At 40.8% G+C, this 10,686-nt stretch overlaps 1 protein-coding gene across 1 annotated transcript; it reads left to right on the forward strand.

Annotated features, from left to right (window-relative positions):
- Positions 1 to 7,658: 7,658 nt before the first annotated feature.
- On the forward strand, positions 7,659 to 8,407 carry LOC146330430 (uncharacterized). Its single transcript, XM_084713955.1, has 3 exons — positions 7,659 to 7,733; positions 7,815 to 8,061; positions 8,221 to 8,407. The coding sequence occupies exons 1-3, from the start codon at positions 7,665 to 7,667 to the stop codon at positions 8,295 to 8,297; spliced, it is 393 nt and encodes a 130-aa protein (XP_084570081.1). The 5' UTR covers positions 7,659 to 7,664; the 3' UTR covers positions 8,298 to 8,407.
- Positions 8,408 to 10,686: the final 2,279 nt, after the last annotated feature.

The following is a 10,686-nucleotide window of genomic DNA, read 5'->3' on the forward strand; positions in this document are numbered from 1 at the left end:
ACCACCTGCAGCCAAAACCCTAAATCCGTTTTCTTCAGCGGTCGCACCTCTGCGACCGGAACGGCTTTTCCTACAATTTGGTGTACAATTTGTGTATGTAGAGTGAACGATGCGGCCGCACCGGCGAGTTTAAGAGAAAATTTCTTGATGATTTCAGAGGTGCTGTGCACTCTAGCGATGACATCACCCACTCTAAGTTGCAACATTCCACGCAATACACACCCATTATAAATTCTGAGAAGGGCTGAAAATTTCATGATTTTTAAACAGCTGGTGTAGAAAAACTAAAAGAGATATGGAAAATACGAATCGGTCACTGAAAGTCGACGGCAATGTCAACGTTTCAGAGTTGGAACGGAGTTTCTACGTGAATGTATGAGTTTGTGAAGTGTGGGTGAAGATGAGTGAGTTTGAAGGATTTTCTCATCCACTTCCATTATAACCAAGTTTCAGAAAACACTGAATATTTTGGAAAGTTTGAATGGTATTGAAAAGTTGAATCATATGTAAAAAGTCAAGGAATTGCTGAACATTTTCCAGTTTGAATGGAGTTTCTAGCTGAAAGTATGAATCGGTAGTTACCGTTTGAAAAAAGGTGAAATGTTGTGATTTTTGAAGATTCCCTCATTCATTTTCAATGGGAAAAACGGTTTGGGAAAAAACGGGAATATCTGGGAATGGCGGTGGCGCCCCCTATGTGCCAATCTCAAAATCTTTTTTAGGGTCTGCTTCCAAGTCTCATTGTGGACCTACCCACCAAGATTGGTGATGATAGGTCAAAGGGTGTGGGAGTTATGGCCAATCCATCTAAGCTCCGCCCACAGCGAAGATTCATCGGTCCGTGGCGGCCGTGTTTTTTGACCAATCTGGCTCATTTGTAATAGAAATGTGTCTTGTCATCCCCCAAAGCCGTGTACCAAATTTGGTGTTGATGGAGTCAACACTGTAAAAGTTTATGTCATTTTACTGTTTTTGACATTATTAAAATTAGCAAAAATTCTGTAAGGGCGGCATTCGTGGTGCAAGAGGCTTTTTTGTAGAGGATAATCGGGAGGACGTGTGTGTAAAATTTCAAGTCAATAGCACTTGTGGTGCAGCGGGCAGAGCCTTTCAAACTTAAACTCTATGTTATAGCGCCCCCATGAGGCCGATTGGGACCAATTTTTTTGAGCAATATTTGGATGTCATTTATAGTCCATGTACCAAGTTTCATGTCCCTAGGTCCTTCCGGACGGTTAATGACGTATAGGCCACGCCCACTTGCACATATCAACATGGCACTCAAGATCTTAGTTAATAGCCACCCCTAGAGCATGCATACCAAATTTGGTGAAATTCCATTTAACGGTCTTTGAGATACAGATGTGTGGCTTTATAGCGCCCCCTATAGGCTGAGCTCAAAATGCTTTGGTAGGCAGCTGCCAAGTCTCATTGTGGACCTATCCACCGAGTTTGGTGATGATAGGTCAAAGGGTGTGGGAGTTATGGCCAATCAATTCTAAGCTCCGCCCACAGCGAAGATTCATTGGTCCGTGGCGGCCGTGTTTTTTGATGAATCTGGCTCATTTGTAATAGAACTGTGTCTGGTCATCCCCCAAAGCCGTGTACCAAATTTGGTGTTGATGGAGTCAAAATTGTAAAAGTTTATGTCATTTTACTGTTTTTCAAATTATGCAAATTAGCAAAAAACGTAGTATGACGGACCTTCATGGTCCTAGAGGCTTTTTTGTAGAGGACATTGAGCTGGACCTGTGTGTCAAATTTCAAGTCAATCAGACTTATGGTGTGAGGGGCGTGGCCTCCCCAAAAAGTCATTTTTAAGCCTTAATTACAGCGCCACCATGTGGCCGACCGGGCTCATATTTTAATAAAAGTTGATGCACATCATTTCCAATCAATGGGCCAAGTTTCAGGTTTCTGGCTCATTCCAGCTCACGGGAATTTTAGCTCAAGCGGCAGACAACAAAAAATAATAATAATAAATATAGCCGCAAGCGGCAATTTGCGGGTTCTAACCTGTTCCGCCCCAAACCAGCCACCGTGACCCTCACCACCCACCGTGACCCTCACCTGCCGTAGCGCAAGACGTTCCCCACCCTGTCCCCGAAAGCTCCGAGCGACACATACTCTTTCCGAGTCACACGTTTCTTGAAATCGGCTTTTCAGCCAGCCTGCACGCTAATGACATTTGTGGTATACTTTCACACAGAGACTCCGTTTGAACATCAAAACAGACATTGAAATTGTACCTATTGATGTGTATTTCAAAGTTTCAATAGGTATTTTAATGTTTAAGCAATCACAGTTCCACGATCATGATCATTTTGGGAGAAATGTGGAGATAATAATGCTTGTGTACGGGAGAGGCCGTAAAATATTCTGTGAGGCTAAAGACACAGATGTGGGTGTACTATTATGATTTTACCTAAATGAAGGTAAGTGAAAGTTCAGACAGGAAGACCATCTCTTTACTTAAATATACCTCCATTATTTAAATTTGACCGTGCCATTGCCAACCGGCGATTGGCTGAATCAACTCCAGCCGTTCGGCCAATCGTCTGTGTGTCACAGCACGGTCAAATTTAAATACACAGAGAAAAGGCAGAAACTGAGCCAAAAGTTCCTCTCAAACTCCAACTGTTTAAACTGTGCTGTGACACACAGACGATTGGCCAAAAGGGCTGGAGTCGATTCAGCCAATCGCCGGTCGGCAATGGCACAGTCATATTTAAATACACTGAGAAAAGGCAGAAACTGAGCCAAAAGTTCCTCTCAAACTCCAACTGTTTAATGAAAAACCGTAAGTGCTACAGCTACAAAAAGCACACCGTCATTGAGAGGACGGGATGCGGATCGCAAAGGTGTAAATTTCATTTCTGTGGTGTGAAAAATGAGGCCAGAGCCACGATGGACATAACTGGAAGGGTCTGCTTTCTTCCAGAAATCTGGGCTCTCCCTTAACATGGGAGCGAATGGGGCAGGCGGTCGGACTTGTTGTCGTTTCAGACCACCTGCAGCCAAAACCCTAAATCCGTTTTCTTCAGCGGTCGCACCTCTGCGACCGGAACGGCTTTTCCTACAATTTGGTGTACAATTTGTGTATGTAGAGTGAACGATGCGGCCGCACCGGCGAGTTTAAGAGAAAATTTCTTGATGATTTCAGAGGTGCTGTGCACTCTAGCGATGACATCACCCACTCTAAGTTGCAACATTCCACGCAATACACACCCATTATAAATTCTGAGAAGGGCTGAAAATTTCATGATTTTTAAACAGCTGGTGTAGAAAAACTAAAAGAGATATGGAAAATACGAATCGGTCACTGAAAGTCGACGGCTATGTCAACGTTTCAGAGTTGGAACGGAGTTTCTACGTGAATGTATGAGTTTGTGAAGTGTGGGTGAAGATGAGTGAGTTTGAAGGATTTTCTCATCCACTTCCATTATAACCAAGTTTCAGAAAACACTGAATATTTTGGAAAGTTTGAATGGTATTGAAAAGTTGAATCATATGTAAAAAGTCAAGGAATTGCTGAACATTTTCCAGTTTGAATGGAGTTTCTAGCTGAAAGTATGAATCGGTAGTTACCGTTTGAAAAAAGGTGAAATGTTGTGATTTTTGAAGATTCCCTCATTCATTTTCAATGGGAAAAACGGTTTGGGAAAAAACGGGAATATCTGGGAATGGCGGCGGCGCCCCCTATGTGCCAATCTCAAAATCTTTTTTAGGGTCTGCTTCCAAGTCTCATTGTGGACCTACCCACCAAGATTGGTGATGATAGGTCAAAGGGTGTGGGAGTTATGGCCAATCCATCTAAGCTCCGCCCACAGCGAAGATTCATCGGTCCGTGGCGGCCGTGTTTTTTGACCAATCTGGCTCATTTGTAATAGAAATGTGTCTTGTCATCCCCCAAAGCCGTGTACCAAATTTGGTGTTGATGGAGTCAACACTGTAAAAGTTTATGTCATTTTACTGTTTTTGACATTATTAAAATTAGCAAAAATTCTGTAAGGGCGGCATTCATGGTGCAAGAGGCTTTTTTGTAGAGGATAATCGGGAGGACGTGTGTGTAAAATTTCAAGTCAATAGCACTTGTGGTGCTGCGGGCAGAGCCTTTCAAACTTAAACTCTATGTTATAGCGCCCCCATGAGGCCGATTGGGACCAATTTTTTTGAGCAATATTTGGATGTCATTTATAGTCCATGTACCAAGTTTCATGTCCCTAGGTCCTTCTGAACGGTTAATGACGAATAGGCCACGCCCACTTGCACCTATCAACATGGCACTCCAGATGTTAGTTAATAGCCACCCCTAGAGCATGCATACCAAATTTGGTGAAATTCCATCCAACGGTCTTTGAGATACAGATGTGCTCATTTATAGCGCCCCCTATAGGCTGAGCTCAAAATGCTTTGGTAGGCAGCTGCCAAGTCTCATTGTGGACCTATCCACCAAGTTTGGTGATGATAGGTCAAAGGGTGTGGGAGTTATGGCCAATCAATTCTAAGCTCCGCCCACAGCGAAGATTCATTGGTCCGTGGCGGCCGTGTTTTTTGATCAATCTGGCTCATTTGTAATAGAAATGTGTCTCGTCATCCCCCGAAGCTCTGTACCAAATTTGGTGTTGATGGAGTCAAAACTGTAAAAGTTTATGTCACTTTACTGTTTTTCAAATTATGCAAATTAGCAAAAAATCTAGTCAGACGGACCTTCATGGTCCTAGAGGCTTTTTTGTAGAGGACATTGAGCTGGACCTGTGTGTCAAATTTCAAGTCAATCAGACTTATGGTGTGAGGGGCGTGGCCTCTCCAAAAAGTCATTTTTAAGCCTTAATTACAGCGCCACCATGTGGCCGACTGGGCTCATATTTTAATAAAAGTTGATGCACATCATTTCCAATCAGTGGGCCAAGTTTCAGGTTTCTGGCTCATTCCAGCTCACGGGAATTTTAGCTCAAGCGGCAGACAACAAAAAATAATAATAATAATAATAATAAACCGGTACAATCTTAGAAGGGTTCTACCCCTTCGGGGTTAGAACCCTAATAATAATAATAATAAACCGGTACAATCTTAGAAGGGTTCTACCCCTTCGGGGTTAGAACCCTAATAATAATAAACCGGTACAATCTTAGAAGGGTTCTACCCCTTCGGGGTTAGAACCCTAATAATAATAATAATAATAATAAACCGGTACAATCTTAGAAGGGTTCTACCCCTTCGGGGTTAGAACCCTAATAAACAAAAAGCAGTGATGAGTATCTGCTGCAGCCTCTCCTGATAATGTCTGAACCTGACCTGAGCAACAGGTTGCAGGAACAAGCTGTCTGGAGTATGCGACGGCTGGGACTTTATCAGATTTCACTGATGGGTGTGTGTCACTTCAGTCTAGTGAGAGTTTAAATATTCTGGCCTGTGAGTGCCTTTCCACCACAGGATTATAAGATGTAATGATTGTTCACAAGTTACATTCCAACAAGATCATATCCTGGGTGCAGGGTTCAATTTGGTTTATGGCTCCTCAGATTTTTTTCATTAGTCAGATCATCCTGACCTATTGTCTGCAGGTGAACATGCTCTCCTTTCCTTTGTGCCACTGTCACTTGCATTCATCTTCTAAATCAAAGTATAGCACATTATCATACAGGCATCACTACAGAGTAAATACAGCTGACAGATGATGCTTTAAAAAAAGAAAATATATCATTGTTCCTGCTTTTCTGGACATTGTTCACAGCAGCCGTATTGCTATGAAATAGTAGAATTAATACAGGTGTTACCAATGGTTCTGATTGACTTCCTGTTCCGTTTAAGGGTTTTTAACACTCCATATTCTAAGGATAAGGACAGCCCTAGGGTAAGAGTTAACCCTGGGATACTTTTCCCCTTGTCACACACACATTGATGGTGCACTTCTACTACCCCACTTAACATTTTAAAATGTTCAGTAACTATTTTGATCTTTTAGCCCCGTTCACACCGGCAGCTTTTAGCCCTGGGTTTAGTCTGTTTTTCAGGGGATTTCCAGAACAGTAAAATGACATACAAGGTGGTTTATTACACAGAACCATCTTGGAAGTCGTGGACAAGGGCAGGCAATTAAAAAAACACTCGGCAACACCAAATAACTTCAACCAATCAGGTCAATGCAAGCTTTCCAGGTGATTTCTTTATTGAGTGTTGTCTGAGTATTTTATTTAACAATTTGCTGTAATAAATACAGATGCTGCTTTCAATCATTATTATAGTAACTTATAACTATAGAAACATAATTTCCATGTATGTAGTAATGTCACAGCACTCATGTGGTTGTGCCTCATCAGTAAATGTACTCAGGGAGACGCTTCAGCTTATTTCACCAATGTGCAATCCACCTGATATTAATGAGAATTTAAATTTTTAAGGCGTGACCTGCCTGCCCAACCACCAGACTAACCACAGTGTCTTCATCACTACCAGTGGGTCATTTCAGCATCCTTGTTTGCCTTTCCAACTAACAAATCTAAAAGAAATAGCAATGTGCCCCGAGGTAGGCCCACCTGGCTCTTCCAGGGAATAGGAGCTGATAATTTGATTTCCGAAATTAAAACCCTTGCTTTGATCCATGCACTTTAGATTGCCCTAGAATAGTGTGTGTGTGTGAGAGAGTGTGTGTAAAACTGCTGTCATAGATAAAGAGGATGTAACGTAACTGTTGGTCGCTACCTCAAAACCTACGCGCTGTATTGGCACCACTGCCAAACAGGCTGAAGCCAAGAAACATCCCAAGTTAAGCAAAAATTGAGAGAGATTATGTAAGTAACTATAGGCAGAGAGCAGGGTCTCTGCAAATACAGGCACCAACACACACTTTAAGTGGGTCACAATTGATGATTTATAGGAACTTTTTCTGGCAAATGTTGCATTGTATGTCTTTAATTAGTATGATTATTGACAGTTGTGTTTACCTGATGGTTGTCAGTAGAAACTGGACACACAGTAACTGGGACACAAATCTATACAGTATGTAAACAGAGCTATTGTCAACCATGCTTTGCAGTAGGCCGTTTCTACTAAAAGGGTTGCGTGTACGTCATCTGGAAAGTCCAGGCCGCAACAGGACAAGGTGAAGGCAATAATCACTTCAAACCAATCAGTATATTACACACACTTTTCTATTTTTTCAATTATCAGCTTTCAGCTCTGCTTTTTTTAAAGCAAAAAGTAAAAAAAAAAAAAAAAAAAAACAGTTGTCTGCAGCCTGGGCTATGTTGAAATTGAGGCACACATAGAAAAGACGTAATTTATCTTGATCCAACATTTGTGAATTGTCAGAATAATAGTAACTGGTAAAGGAGATATCTGATTAGAGGAAGCCAGCTTGAGGACACCAGAAAATCCTGTTTACATAAGAAATCCAATACTCCTTAAGAGCCTTTCTGACCAGTAAAGAGGATCTGATGTAACCATGTAGCCGCTAAACACATTGACTCGTTTTATTGTTATTGCTGTGCAAAAAAGGCCTTTCCAGGTAAATGAAAAGCACAATAATGAGTTTGTGGATGTAGTGGTCTATCGTTTCCTCTACGCACATCCTCCCAGTGCATCTGTCCACCAATCAATGAGTGAACACTGTTATCTGTCTTTGATTTTAAGCCATATTGCCAAACTATAAAAGAGCTGATATGCTCAGTGTGCACCAGAAGCATCAGACCTGTTGGATTTTGTGCACGTACGTTCCTGTCTTCATACAGGTAAGAGATAACTTCTTATATTCATTTTTAAATATAATTATTTGTTGCTTTAAATGAATGTAAGTCTTGTTTTTCTTCTAGCACACAGACATGTCAGGTAAAGTGATTGTGATGTTCACGCTGTTGGTGGTCCTGCTGGTCTCCAGTGCAACCACCTCACCTGCAAAAGAGTCTAATATACTGCAGCAGCTTCTTGCCAAGACGGAGAAAGTAAGAGGCAGACAGCAGCCGGCGCCTCAGGCTAATTTTGCACGGATGGAGAGACGGGCACACCTATCCGAGGATGAACGCGAGATTATGACCAAACAAATCATGCAAGCGATTTCAGGTATGCCGTGGTGCAGGGTGTGAAAGCTTTCTTTTGATGTTATTTGTTTTCAAGTGTCAGTTTGAAAAATGAGTGAATGGGCAGAGATCCAGGAAGATGCTCTGATGTGTTTACTGAACAACTGTGTATATGGTTCATATAGGAATGGTTTGTTCACAGAGATGATGAACTCTGAGTGCCTGTCAGATCGGGACTACCAGGGCTGGGTGGACTTTGGACGCCGGGATGCTGAGTGACACACAACAACAACAACAACCTGAGAGCGCAGGCTTAGTACTTTTTGTATATGAAGTTGTGTTTTACTTTCACCTTTATAAATAAAACAATTTGCAGAATTATGACATGAAACACATCAGTTATTATAGTTGTCTGTTTTTCATTAGGGTTCAAGCCCTATTATGTTTGTGCTGGCTGACAATTACTTTTCTGCAACAAAAGCTCAAGCTGGAACGAGCTAGAAACATGAACTTTGGCTGAAAATGAAGTGTGCTTTGCAAGAATTATGAGCCATATCAGCCACATAGATTGACTATAAAGATTGACCATTGACTCCATGATGGATTTTTTGCTAATTAGCGTGAACTGAAAAACAGTAAAGCGACGTCTACTGTTAACTCCAAATTGAGCATGCAGCACTGTGAGACATACCTATTTCTATTACAAATGACCCATGTTCACACTGCAGCCATTTTCATCTGATGTCACGCTCAGGGTGGGAAGCTCAAATTTCGATGTGTGTTCCACATTGCAAGTCGTAAAACGCAGAGAATGTTCTCATCCCATCTCTTCCAGAATGATCAGTAACTGATGGACAATTGATAGTGAAAATTTGGAGGGACGTGGGTTCATATTTCAAGTTAAAATAACATATTTAGTAACCCATTAGTCACTGTAGCTAACATCAGTGCTCAGCCACTTCCTAGCTAATGTTATCATATGATAGTATTAGACCATATGAAAGGTGAGGTGCAAATTAATTCTGAAATATCAACACATCTTGGACGCATTTATTAAACTCTAAGGCTGGAAGTAAGACGCAATTGATGTAATCAAGCCTGTAATGTAGGCTAATGCTTCAGTCAGGAGCATAATGTGACATTAAGCTCACTGGTCACACATCTCTGTGTTCATACCAACACAAAAGTTACAAGCGCTTTAGCAGTGTGTGTGGCAGTAATGATGTCAGTTACATTAAATAGGAAGTGTTTGAATGCTAACATTACCTGTTGTCTCACAGTAGCAAATTAATAATTAGATTAATCTTGAAGCAGTGAAACGATAAGCAGTGAAACGATAATCATTTCTCTTGATTCCCTACTGTTAAACATCTTATATCCTGGAACACAGCAGTATGACATTTGAGTTTCCCACCCTGAGTGTGACATGAGAGGAAAAAGGTCACCGTGTGAATATAGTGAATGAGCAACATTGATCAAAAAACATGGCCACCAAGTTAAAATATCTTCCCAACGAGCAGGGCTTAGTATCAGTTGACCATAGCTCAATAACCATTTGTCCAATTATCATAAAAGTGAGTAGATATCAAATCACTGAGAAGGAGCAGGTCTACCAAGTATTTTGAGACCCACCCATAGAGGATGCCACAAATACCACAAAGGTGTGTCTGAAAAATCAGTGGGACGAATTTCACCAATTTTGTTGTGCATTTTCAGGAACATACAACCAAAATCAAACCAAAAAGTAACCAAAATGCTAAGTGCCATATTGTTTGGTGAAAGTGATGTAGCTGATCACATATTTGCACATTATCAATCCTGATTAACCTCACTGGCGACCTGCAGGACCGCCTCCTGGAACATACACACGTTTCACTCAAATCCAGTGAAGTGAGGGCATACTGCTGACTGATTGAGCTACTTAGGTCTGTTGAATGCAAAGTCTGCTAGACTTAGTTTTAATTTTGGTTTTGTTTTCAATTTCCAAAGTGGGTTTGCTTGTTTCAGTTTAGTTTTTCATTTTAATAATATTTAGTCTTAGTTCAGTTTTCATTATTCTTTTTTTTATTATAAAAAATGATTGTTGTGTTGACCAAATTGACAAAAACTGATTCAAATACTTGTTTCAATTAGTCTTTGTTAGTCTAGTTTTTATTTTTATCTCAGTTAACCAAATTTTTTTCACATCTAGTTTTAGTTTTTGTTTGTACTTTAGTTTTAGTTAAAACTAATACAAGGAAATTTCATACTTTGAGTTCTCTGTGGACAAAAGCAGTGGTCTCGCCACCATGATGACCACAAAATATAACTCTTACCTAAATAAAAATAGAAGTGATAGAAATAGCCAGTCTTCTCACAGGTGGCCTCATTAACTTACTTAGGTAATATAGAGGCATCAGTTTGTTTCATGACCAGTTAAAAACCCCTCATAGTAGCTTGAACTACAATAACCTTAAGTCACGCGTTCATTCCTCAGTGTCATGAGGTCATAAGGGAGACACACACAACTGCCCTGGATGGAAATACAACATTTTATTCACAGGTGGTAAAATGTATACACACACCGACACATAGAGCTGTGATGCTAACACAGAACAGAGCACAACAGTGGTTTGGTTGATTTAAGTCAGAATACAATCTATTACAACTTGTGTATGATTTCTTCCCT

Source organism: Lutjanus erythropterus, chromosome 3 (genome assembly GCF_056507025.1).
Source record: "Lutjanus erythropterus isolate fLutEry1 chromosome 3, fLutEry1.hap2, whole genome shotgun sequence".
Lineage (NCBI taxonomy): Eukaryota > Metazoa > Chordata > Actinopteri > Lutjaniformes > Lutjanidae > Lutjanus > Lutjanus erythropterus.

What these genes read in the sequence shown, in the direction of transcription:
- LOC146330430 (XM_084713955.1), top strand. Translation starts at nt 7,665, where the DNA reads ATGCTCAGTGTGCACCAGAAGCATCAGACCTGTTGGATTTTGTGCACG. An exon ending in ACGTTCCTGTCTTCATACAG is followed by an intron (nt 7,734 to 7,814) that starts GTAAGAGATAAC and finishes TTTTTCTTCTAG; the next exon opens with CACACAGACATGTCAGGTAA. An exon ending in AATCATGCAAGCGATTTCAG is followed by an intron (nt 8,062 to 8,220) that starts GTATGCCGTGGT and finishes GTTTGTTCACAG; the next exon opens with AGATGATGAACTCTGAGTGC.